Raw genomic sequence first — 12,727 nt, 5'->3', positions numbered from 1 at the left:
GAACAGCAGCAAGGGAAATCATTTGAAGGTGCCCAGCAGTAGAAAAGTTCCCTTATAGATAAAGGTAGGTTGAAAAGGTGTGTGTGTGTGTAAGCAGTTTACTTGTTAGTACCTGTTTAACTCGTACACCTAATAAGAAACACTAAGATCTTACCTACACCTTCTTTGCTTAAGGACAGGAAATTCTCAGCCCTTTGCTGTATGTACTGGTCTGAGTGTTACTAAATTGATCACTGAACTATCTTTCTAAAGTGGTGAAATCTCTTTTTTCCTCCATTTTGCCTGTCATGTTTTAGGCAGACCAAAAAAATTTTTCCCTCAGGCTTGTACTTAAAGGTGTTTGAGCACAATAGCTTTTGTAGATTTGGTCTTGAACCTCTGTTTCACACCACACCGTTTTCTTGCTTTGTTTGTGATAGAAGGGAGGTGTTTATAGGGCGGTCTTCTATACTATACAAAAACACGCTTTATTTTTTGCACTTTTAAATTAGTGGTCTAAATAGTTGATGCATGCTAAGTGTTCTTCTCTGGAAGATGAGATTTAACACGAATGCCAACAATTAATGCTGCTGGTGGACTCCTGTTACTAGCTGAGTCGGGGGGGGGGGGGGAACATTTAATTCAGGAAATAGATTCAAGTGTAAATTAAACAGCACAGAGAAAAAAAAGACTAGATTTTGGTTGTTCTAACAGCTTCCATTTTATTTTTAAAAAAGAGTACAATTTAAGGAAGGGGAAGTTCAAGGGGGGAGAGAACACTAACTCAAAACCTGAATTTGATTGTAGTATCATAACCAGCCCCTATTTTTGGCCTCCGTGTGGACAGATGCATTGCATTGTGTAATAGTGTATTCCAGCTGTGCCAGTTGGCAACATCCAACTGTTAACCTCTCTCTAGAAGGAAAAGAAAAGATGTATATTAAACCAACCTGTCAGCAGTCAGTAACTTATAAAATGTCTATTTTGAGAGCAAAGCTGCATATTGTTATTCAAAGTGTTTTAATTTTTAGAAGTAACATGGTATTTTCAGAGAGGCTGTGCACGCAATCTTGACATCTGCTAAAAGTGCCATCCTTTATATATTGTTTTAATCTTTCAAGTAGTAATATTAGTGAGTTTCAAAATAAGCTAAATATTCCCATCCCCCGCTGCATGCTGCAAGAACAGAAATCACTATCACCATATTTATGGAATTAACATTTACCTAGACAGTCATGTACATGGAATAAAGTTGCCCAATGTATGCAATTGAAACTACAGATTTGATTTTAAAAGCTCTTTTCCACTGAAGCTGTTTTTGAATTAAAACAATTTATGTAAATTCCACAAGTCACCTTTTCCTTTACTTTTGATTTTGTCTTCAGTTTTTCCTAAGATTGCCTCATAACAGACATTTCCACAAGGAATTTAAAATTAAGGGCTTAAGTATGTGAGCAGTCTCAGACTTCAGTGAGACTACTTGTATGCATGAAGTTAGGCACAGTACCTTGATGAATTAAAGCCTATTTGCTGTGTTTTCTGTTTTCCTACAGTAAACATCTCAGTTTTTATGGTAACCTCATCTGAGATCATTGGAAGGTTTATAAAGGTTGATCATTGTATGGCCCTGATGCTCAACTGCAGCAAAAGAGCATACAGTGGAACTTAGCTACCTAGCCATTAGATACGGGGTTCTCAAACTTCATTGCACCGTGACCCCTCACCCCCTTCTGACAACAAAAATTACTTCACAACCCCAGGAGGGGGGAACTGAAGCCTGAGCCTGATCAAGGCCCACTGCCCTGGGGGTTGGGGTGGCAAAATCTGATCCTCTCCGCTCTGGGGAGCCAAAGCTGAAGCTTGGGAGTTTCAGCCCCAGGCAGGGGGCCTGTAACCTGAGCCCTGTCTTGCAGGACTGAAGCCCTTAGGATTTGGCCCTGGGCAGAGGGCTTGGGCTTCAGCCCCCCAGCAAGTCTAAGCCAGCCCTGACAACCCCATTCAAAGGGGATCATGACCCACTTTGGGGTCCTAACCCACAGTTTGAGAACCGCTGCACTAGAGCTACTGGAGCTAGAAGCTGCCCCGATGCTACAGACAAATCTGTGACCTTCTTTTGCCCTCTCCCTCAGTCTAGAAAATAATAAGTGGAGTGTGTGTATTCTCAAATTAGGCATTTAACTTTCATGGGATTCTGTTAGTACAATCATTAACGTTTAGTTTAGACATGGCTTAATACTGCTCATTCAGAGTATAGGTATTGTATGACTTATACTGTGGTTCTAGTGTTAACCAATGATCGTTCAAAATTTATTTTGTTTCACTTTTGGTTTTTTGGTTTTTTTTGGTTTGTTTAATTGTAGCTCATGTAGATGAAAGAGGACCCTGTTACAATACCTCCTTAACACAGTACACAAGCAATACATACAATGGGGCAGATAGTCAACTGGTGAAAATTGTAGAAGTTACATTGTCAGTTTACAGCAGTAGAGGATCTGCTCTAAGGGGTATTAAACCCTAGGTACCTGCAGCAATCAGAGTAACTTCTATTGTAAACAACACACTGAGTATGCAGAGTGGCAACTGCTGAGTTAATTTAAAATGGTATCCACTGCAGACACACACACAGGCCTTTCAGACTATGAGTAGACCCCTTGTCTGAGAAAGGTAATAAGTTTTTAGAGGAGAGAATAAATAAAGCCACCTTCCAAATTGCCTGATTTCCAATTTTTGTTAAAAAAAGTCTGAATACATATTTGGTGTGGCTGTAAAAAAAATAAAGTCAATGAGTTTCATAGTTTTTACTGAGGTAGCCTCTGCTCCCCCTCCCCTGGGGTTTCACAAAACCACACAGAGATGCTCTTTTAAACTTCATTCGAACAGCTAAACCTTTCCTAAGGCAGCTAGCTATTTTGCTAGATCTGACATCTGTATGTCTTTAAGTGTTCTTTCTAACTTGATCTTGTGTTGGATATTAAGTGGTGGATCTCACGCTATTTTAGCTTCACGTCACTAGTAAAGCTGGCAAATACTGAAACAAAAAACCCACCGCATATTCAAAATGTATTTTGCTGCACTACTGGAAGAAAATTAAGACTCAAAGCAAATTAAAATATTAATCTCTTAACACGTTTACCAGCACAAATATCCACAAAAATAGCTAACAGTAACAAGCTATTACTGATTCTCACAGATTTTAAATTCATGCTAGTGAGAATATGCCCTGTGCAAGGGATGCTAAGATACTGAGCCAATTGGGAAAAGGAGCACATTATAGGTCCTCTGTATCCAGTCAAAATAGCTCATACTTGTAACAAACCGCCACAATTGAGTTACATACCAAGAATTGTTTGAAGTAGTAACTCAGCAAATAATTTTGAGCAGATTGTAACTTTTCTCATCAGAATATGTGAACAGACAAATATATTTGTTGAATAACGTCCCTTATGAATTACTTGCTCCATTCTAATTGGGAATGTCAATGCTCACAGACAACTTATGGAACCAATTTTTGCAAGTCTTAAAATGCATATGGGCAGAGGAAGTTACAATTACCTCGATGGCAGATGCATAATTTAAAGACTAGGCTACAAAGAGAACTAGAGATAATCATAGAATATCAGGATTGGAAGGGACCTCAGGAGGTCATCTAGTCCAACCCCCTGCTCAAAGCAGGACCAATCCCCAACTAAATCATCCCAGCCAGGGCTTTGTCAAGCCTGACCTTAAAAACTTTTAAGGAAGGAGATTCCACCACCTCCCTAGGTAACACATTCCAGTGTTTCACCACCCTCCTAGTGAAAAAGTTTTTCCTAATATCTAACCTAAACCTCCCCCACTGCAACTTGAGACTATTACTCCTTGTTCTGTCATCAGCTACCACTGAACAGTCTAGAGCCATCCTCTTTGGAACCCCTTTCAGGTAGTTGAAAGCAGCTAACAAACCCCCCCTCATTCTTCTGCAGACTAAACAATCACAGTTCCCTCAGCCTCTCCTCATAAGTCATGTGTTCCAGTCCCCTAATCATTTTTGTTGCCCTCCGCTAGACGTTTTCCAATTTTTCCACATCCTTCTTGTAGTGTGGGGCCCAAAACTGGACACAGTACTCCAGATGAGGCCTCACCAATGTCGAATAGAGGGGGATGATCACATCCCTCGATCTGCTGGTAGTGCCCCTACTTATACATCCCAAAATGCTATTGGCCTTCTTGGCAACAAGGGCACACTGCTGACTCATATCCAGCTTCTCGTCCACTGTCACCCCTAGGTCCTTTTCTGCAGAACTGCTGACTAGCCATTAGGTCCCTAGTCTGTAGCGGTGCATGGGATTCTTCCATCCTAAGTGGAGGACTCTGCACTTGTCCTTGTTGAACCTCATCAGATTTCTTTTGGCCCAATCCTCTAATTTGTCTAGGGCCCTCTATATCCTATCCCTACCCTCCAGTGTATTTATTGATTACTATAAATCTTCTAAAATGACAGCCACATAGAAATTCTATACAAATATCTCTGTGGTAACCACCCTGCAACACAGCATACAGTCACCACCCCTACCTTCAAACAAGTCTCAGTCGCTCTGGCTGTTGTCCATGAAGCTATTTTGACTTATTACACTGGCTTTGTCATAGTGTTGAAAAAAAAATCTAATAATAATTGGACAAAAGAATTTACAATAGAAGTTTTATCATGAAGTATGTTGCAGTTGGCACTGAATCTCTTAGATCTACATCCATTGCAATTATGTGCAGCATTAAAAATCTAACACCTATTGGCATTACAGTCCCAATACCACCGTCTACCCAGGCAACACTTGATATGAATTTAGTGTGCATTTTGCCCAAGTAAGGATTTCAGCAGTATGTCCTTGATGCCAAGGGGTTCTAATGCAGTTGTCTCCAAACCTTTTGGATCGCGCACCCCCAGGCCAGCTCTAGGGAAGCGCAAAAAAAAAAAAAGAAAAAAGGGGAAGAAGAAGAGATGCTGCCAAAGAATCAAAGGTGCAGGAGCGCTGCAGCCGCTGTGCCAACAGCGCTCCTTGGGCAGCGCACCTCCTGCCGTGCACCCCCAGGGATGATCTTGCTCACCCTACTTTCGAGACCACTGTTCTAATGCACAGGTAATGTAATGCCTCTGAAAAGCAGAGTGGAAACAGTCTGGCAAAAAGTCAAACTGTCACAAGATCCACAAGTAATGCTGAGATGGTCCAAAACTATTGCTAGTCCTACCATTCAGTCAAGACCCCATCTGTATTTGAACGGTTAGGTTTTTATTTCCTATCAACACTTTGCTCAGCTATTGAGACTTTTTCTAGCTACAGAAATACATTCCTTTCATCTGTTTGTGAATTGATACGTTACAGCTATTTAAATAATGGTCACTTAGTGTCATGCCAGAAGTGGCTCCACTGCTGTCAGTGGATGAGGTTCTCACTGGTTTATAAATGGAGCCATCAGTTTGGTAATGATGGCAGTATATACGTTTCCAATATCATTAATGAAGGAAAGATAGCCTTTGGAGACAGTCTAACTAATACTTGTATATTTCTATTTAGTCACTGCAGTACTTGAATAACTAAACATCCTGAGCATCCATTACTTTGTCACAAGAGAATCTTGGGGGTGGAGATTGTTTCTGCCCCCCCCCCTTTTTTTTAAGAATGCATTTTATTTCACTTTACTATGCAAAGGAGGCTATTGTACGGCACCTTTAACATACAAATTTATTGCATAAATAATTGTTACAAGCTGTCTGCCTAGCCAGAGGTCTAGACATGGCCAAAACTATGGAATTCCACAGCCAACATCCAACTGATTACATAGAAATCACTAAAAGCCCGGATATCACTACCCTGAAAGATTCTTGCTATAGAAATAGCACAAAATTCTAATAGCCCCAATTACTAGCCATTAAATAAATAAATAAAATTACTAGATATAAAACAGAAACAGTACGAGTCATGCAACAATCAATCAAGTACAAAGGGCTAAAGCATGGTTTTGGTAGAAAAAGTTAATGATAGTGACATCTATGGGGTCCATATTTATATTTTGTTAATGACTCTTGTCCAGGGCAAAGAATCACATGAGTTGGCCCACTGATTTAATTGGGGCTACCTGCATGAGTAAGGATTTAAGGGATTATGGGTTTTACATTCAAGCACCCAAATCTGCTAAAGTACCAGTCAAAACAAGATTGTTCTAACTGCTTTTCAAATCCCAAATACAGTTTTCCAGTGCTGGAGAATACATTTCTACCTCATACCACATAGTTACAATAAAGATTCCAGAAGCAGTACTTGGCTGTTTTGTTACCTCTGCATTATCCAAAGTAATAAAACTCAATTTTTTCAGCAGATAAGACACAGAGGAGCGGAGAAGAGCAGTAGGAAAAGTTTTGTTTTGTAAACAGTCACTTTCACAATCATTCCCGCACACTTCTATAATACCCAATACATAATCACAGTACATTAAAGGCTGCATAGCAGAAATATACCTTTTTCCATTTTACATCTACACCTGACCATCGTTCTGAAAATGCCAGTGGCTCGTTGCTCTTTCCTACCTCATTGCAAGAGCAGGAAGCATTAACAGAGCATGTTGTCTTTGCCAAGTGCCAAAAATACCTGTCTGCTTGAATTAAGCATTGTGTGTGCAAGGCAGCAACGTAAAAACACTGGAGATCATTAATCTCAGCCCTTTTTAAACACAGGTTATAATTATTCGTTTCGGGACAAATGAGGCAAATGCCTATGCAAATATTACAGTAGGATTAAGTTAATGCCATGCTTGAAACAATGAATGCAGTGGGCATTTGCCTGGGTAAAGAGTAAGAGACAGACCCTCTACATCCTTTGGCTCTTTATCTGTTAAGCTTCTTCATTCACAGCAAGTTTTAAATTAATCAGTGGTATCACACCAGTTTACTTTGTCCACTTCGTAGCTCCTCTTTCTGTGTAGCTAGGAATTTCAGTTACAGCACAAGTTTCCTCCAACACAACCCATATTGTTGATGCTTGCTTGTGCTTTTTAATGAGTGATGTGTGTTGTGTTAGTTTTTGGCTAACTCTGTCGAGATCAAATAGGATCACAGATATTGAACATAGAGCCTGGTCCTATAACCCTTATTCACATGAGTAGTCACACTCACTGGAATCAGTGTGTGCCTGGAAGTAAATAGAAACAATTTGCACAAGTAATGACTACTAGTGCAAGTAAGAGTTGTAGGATCAAGCCTTTACTTTGAGCTGCAAGTTTAAACTAAATGCTTTCATGCAGCCTGAAGAAACAGCAATTGAGTTAGTTGCAGATCCAAGACAAAAATGACTAAATTACTTAAGATAAATTCAGTTATCTGCTCCAGGCAAGGGTGCATTTACACTGTATCTGCAACTATTTTGCATTTAGAGTTTTGTTAGGCAATAACAATCGGAACATTAAGGATCTAAAGCTGGTTAAATGCTATTTCAGTGATTTCCTCACCCGCCCCCCCCCTTAGCCATTTTGAACATTTATTTTTTTACCAAGAAACATTTTATCATGGATCTACTAAAATATTTTATCACAGAGGACTTAGGGACATTAAACAGCCTACTCACATAAGCACACGACAGGTCTGTTCCCTTAAATAACACTTCAAACCAGGTGCTGCATAGTTTACACACACATTATTTCTCTTCAACAGGTGAATATTACATGTCAATACAGCCCATCTATGAAAGCGAAATCATTCAAATGTATGACATGACTTCTGGGAATAATTTACAGCAGTGACAGCATATGCATGAAGACATTCTAATTACCAACTATAGTTATGTTTGAACACAACTGTTAGAAACTGTCTGATGATGTCTCTTTGCCCTTCTATACACTTGTGGTGGCAGGTAGTATAAGTGTAGCTACATGCGTGCTTTCCACTGTGGCTATATCCACACTGCAATACATAGCAACATGTGGCAGTGAAGGACTTCTTCAGCAGGGAGAGGCTCTGGCAGTGGAAATCTGCAGGAAAATTTCACTGCAGCAGAGAAATGCTCCAGTAGCAGGGAGCTGCCAGACCCTTTCCCTGCTGCCTTGTCCCACCAGTGCCTTTCCCTGCTACTGGAGCCTCTCTCTGCAGCAGGGAAAGGCTCAGTGGGGAGGCAGCAGGATGCTGCACTGCTAAAAATTCCAGTGTAGATTGGGGAGGCATGGCCTGGGAATTAAGAGACACATATATATACACAAACCCTAAAGTTCTGGCATGTCTTTGTTCGCCTAAGCAGTGCGTCACTGTCTTCATTGCTATTTATACCCATGCTGGGGGGGGGCATGCAGTGTACATACTTGACATGATGCTGTAAGTGCAGACAGCCTTACAGACATTTTCCTCCACTTATCTAGCCAATAACACAACAACAACATACAAATGACATGGGGCAGGTCTATTTACAAAGTTAGCTAGTGAACAATACAGATACAAATTATGAACTTGGAAAGCAATTAGAATGATTTTGACAATACAGTCTAAGATATTCCTTAGAAACAAGCTCAGGAAAATATCTGCAACTCAAACACAAATATTTAATTTCCTTCCAACTTAATTAAAATCCTGCCTAAGATATTGTAGTGCCAATTGATTAGTAGACAAGATGAACATGAAAGGCAAGATTTAACATCCAGGCTCTCTTACGCTAACAAAGAAATAGTGCAATAGGATATGAGTTCCATCTGGGACTATCGATTTATAGTAGCTATATCCAATTCTCAATGGGCCAACAGGGATTGTTTCTACATCTCCTTACTGCAAGGGGGAGCCTGATAGCATTAGCATTTTTATAGCATGTTGTTTTGCCATCATCACAGCTCAGAATATGCCACTGATGTCACAAAACTCAAATACATCCCTTTTCTACTTGCGAAAAAAGGGGATAGGACAAAGGAGATGCATGGAAGATACTGAAAATAGGCTCTGGGTGTACCAGTTAAAGATCACCATTCTTGACTCAGAAGTGTCTTTGCCTCTCCTGTCATGCATGATTTTATAAATATTATTGCCAGTGGCTCCAAGATTTCTTCAGCTAATTCCTTCCATTACCTCAGGTGAATAGCATTCGGCCCCATTCAAATTGGTCAGAAAAATCTCTGAGATGTTCTTTACCTATCCCGATCTGCATCCCTTCCCCTTTGTCGTCTATGGTAACTTCTCCCACAAAACAATATGTGACCAGATAACTAGCAATCCCTATTTTGCTTCAGTCTTTGAGCAGCTCTGCCTTCCTATCATCTTCCATTACCAACTTACCTTCTCCATTGAGCAATGGACCCACACCATCCTTGATCTTTCTTTTTTGGCTGATGTATTTGAAGAACCCCTTCTTGTTGTTGTCTCTAACATTTCTACACACACACACACACACACACACACACACACACACACACTAAACATTTCCAGTTGCTCAGATCCAAATATAAAGAAACACACTGAGAAAGATGGGAAATTAAGTAATTTGAGGCAATATCTCCATTTGGTTTAAGATCAACAATCAAGCCTCCATTATTTCTGCCTGTGATAGGTCACACCATGGCTCTATTTGTGACAGTTAGAACTATGTTCCCAATTCAGCAACGCATTTACTCATGTACTTACGTTCCACTGACATCAATTTAAAACACATGCTTAAGTCCTTTGCTGAATCAGGGCCTAAGTTCATAAATGGCTGTCAGAGCATGATTCTCAATATGGCTGTGGATAGGGTTTTGTTTTACCAAGTATTCTCCCCCAAAATAATGTGCACATTACCCTAGGTGTGTGCACAAACACTAAGCATGGTAGACTTCTTGTTCTCACCTATATTAGCAGGGTGTTGAGCTTTGTTAGCCCTGTCCACACCAGCAGGACAAAAGTCAGCAACTAGCAGGTGTAGGGGAAGAACAGTGTTTGATGTCCATGCCAAATGCAGCTCAAAATTCTAGTGTAGGTAAAGCTTTAGACACCAGTGACCCTTATCCCCATATGTTTGTACAATTCAACCTCTTTTTTCAATTTAATTTTTAAAAAACAAAACAAACAAAAGCTTCTATATTAAGTGTGTTTACTTCTAAGAACCTACTTCTTTGGACTGAGTTTATTCCAGACTTAGGGCTGGTCTACATGTGCATTAGTCGGTGCTAAAATATGTGAAATTCTAGTGTGCACTAGCATGTCATGCACTCACTGGCCTATATGAACCCTGCTGGCACACTCAAAGTCACTTAGTTTTTGTACTTTAGTGTCCAGTTTCTAGGGCCTACATTAATACGCACTAGGAGACATTTAGAGTGTACCAGTGGTGTCCATACGGGCCAGCATGTAGACAAACTCTTAAGAAAACTCAAACATTTAGTGGATCAAAAACAGTAAGTTGGAAGCAAACAGATCAGCTCCCTCAATAAATCTTAAGAACTATTTTGTATAGTAGGGGGATAATGGTTATTTTCTCTCAGAAAAATCTCTAATACCATAAAGTAAAGCTGAACAAAATATAGTGCTACAACTGTTTCAGGAAATCCAGTAGACGTAATCAATAACTGACTTACCTATACACTTCCTGTGAAACACACTCATAGAGTTCCTCAGCAGTAAATTTTATGCTGGTATTTATCTAAGATGAAAGAGGGAGAGTTACTTAGGATCACATACTAATTAAAATCACATGGCTGACATAACATACACTGGACCTAATGTTTACACACTTAACTGGAACGATCTCAAGTCTAGACAATGGGAAAAGAACTGAAGTCAGACTATATAGTACAGATCAAGTACTCCCTATTCAGAATGATAGGGCAAAACAATCTGGAGCTAACAGTGTAAGTATCATCCTGATTTTATTTAATAGCATTTTTATAGCAGCTTCCAGATAACTCTCTAGTACAGAAAGAATCATTCCCCCAGTTCCATAGCAAAAGATTTAAAGAATTCTGAGCTCTGAAATCCATAAACAAATATACTAAGCATACATGGTAGATGTGAAAATAGTAATACATCCTGTAATAAAATGCCTATATTCCACATATGGAATACATATTTTTTGAATCCCCATACTTATATGGACCCATTAGTCTTTTATTTCGAGTACAAGTGTCCGACAGTGTCCCTGATCTGTTATCAACAGAACAATATTTTCTATTTTACAGGTTTAACAGGATAGGAGAGACACTGTTGTCTGCTTTGTAACAGGATTTTTAAGGATGTTGAAGTGGCTCCTAGAGGCAGATTTTTAAAAAAATAAAATAAAAAAAAAGAGACCTATATAAACACAGTTCTGAATTTCAGGTTTCATGTAAACATTCCAAACACTGCAATGCCACATACTTGTTTTTCTGTTTGGGTCCTTAGGTTGCTGTTTTGGATCCACACTTTTAAAGGGAAAAAAATTCAAATAATGGATAGGAGTGACCTAGTTACAATAGGGACAGTTGTCATTTAGGGGTCATCTTTCTGTAACAACTGACCCATGTGGTTGTGGTGAGGGTTATTATTTATATTCTAGTAGGTCTTAGAGGTTCCAATCAAGACTGGAACTCAACTGTGCTAAGAACTGTACAAAACACACGGGCAAGGCAGCAGCCCTGAAGAGATTACAAATATACCTATAGCACCACCCATTGTATAACCCTGGAGAACTAGCAGCAAAACTGCTAATGTACACTGATTCCTTAAACTTAGTTGCCAATTGGGTGCTGTTATGACAAGTTTAGACTTTAAAAATAACTCATTTTATCTTGAATGTTGGCTCTATTAGAGTGAGCAACACAACCAAAAGTAAGATAACTGGTGATTCCAATGCGAGAATTGAATGTTATCCCTAGAATTAAGTTGTTCAAAGTAACTACATAATTTCATTACAAATCTTACGTAAATTATTTGTACTCTGTGTGAAAATATATTTCTAAGTTTTGATATTTCCACATGTGATGTAATTCAACTTCAAAATAAGGAGTTAAAAGTTATCTAAAAATCGACAATTTAGAAAGTTAGGAACCTAGACCATAAAAAAAAAAAGTAACACATGCAATACATTACCAGGAAAGTGACTGAAACAAACATAGAAGGTGACTATCATTTTACCGATGGGGAAAATGAGCACACATGTTGAGCCTCACTCAAGGTTACAAAGCCCATTTCTATGGAAGAGTCAGGAACAGAACCCAGATCTCCCAACTTTGCATCCTCAGCTGTAGTCACAACATCCTTTCCAATTTTATACAGACACGTTTTGCTGGATTGTCAATTTGTTCCTGAAATATTTTATTCCTTGCATAGTGTATATATTCATATATATTCTAACAAGATACAGTTTGATTTCTTAGTGTGTTGTGTAAATGCGGTTTTTAGGGATACTGTTGTTCATGTTAACTAGTGTACAAGCCATCACTCATGTGGCAGTGGCTACCCATACAGGCACTCACTTTCAAACACTTTTTAACTGAAGTCCTATAAATACAACTGGTGATCTCAGATTACCTTAATTTCTCTAAATTGAAGGCCGCAGGCCCCATATGACTGCCTAATGGATTAAGTTAGGATTATTTTTGTAAATTATTAGACTGGTGATATTTTGGTGACTGTTAATTTTAAAAACTTCCCTGTAATGAGTTTATAATAAACCAGTGTCCTAAATTTCAAGGCTGCAGCTTGAACAGGGTACCTGAATGGTTGGAGTTCCATTAGAAAGTCTAATGACATCCGATCAAAAGAAACAGTTCACATTTTTCCCCCTTAGACTTTATG

General features: G+C 39.2%; 1 protein-coding gene across 3 annotated transcripts in view; it reads right to left on the bottom strand.

The window, feature by feature from the left end:
* Positions 1 to 675: 675 nt before the first annotated feature.
* Positions 676 to 12,727, bottom strand: part of SWT1 (SWT1 RNA endoribonuclease homolog) — a 71,348-nt gene continuing 59,296 nt past the window's right edge. For all 3 annotated transcript variants that reach the window (XM_084636817.1, XM_084636815.1, XM_084636816.1), the window contains exons 18-19: positions 10,531 to 10,595; positions 676 to 894 (exon numbers count right to left, since the gene is read on the bottom strand). In XM_084636817.1, the coding sequence (XP_084492943.1) occupies positions 789 to 894; positions 10,531 to 10,595 (171 nt within the window). In that variant the 3' untranslated portion in view covers positions 676 to 788. The remainder of the gene's footprint in view (positions 895 to 10,530; positions 10,596 to 12,727) is intronic.

Source organism: Lepidochelys olivacea, assembly GCF_965140295.1.
Source record: "Lepidochelys olivacea isolate rLepOli2 genome assembly, chromosome: 8".
Classification (NCBI taxonomy): domain Eukaryota; kingdom Metazoa; phylum Chordata; order Testudines; family Cheloniidae; genus Lepidochelys; species Lepidochelys olivacea.
This window is presented reverse-complemented; position numbering and strand designations above follow the sequence as displayed.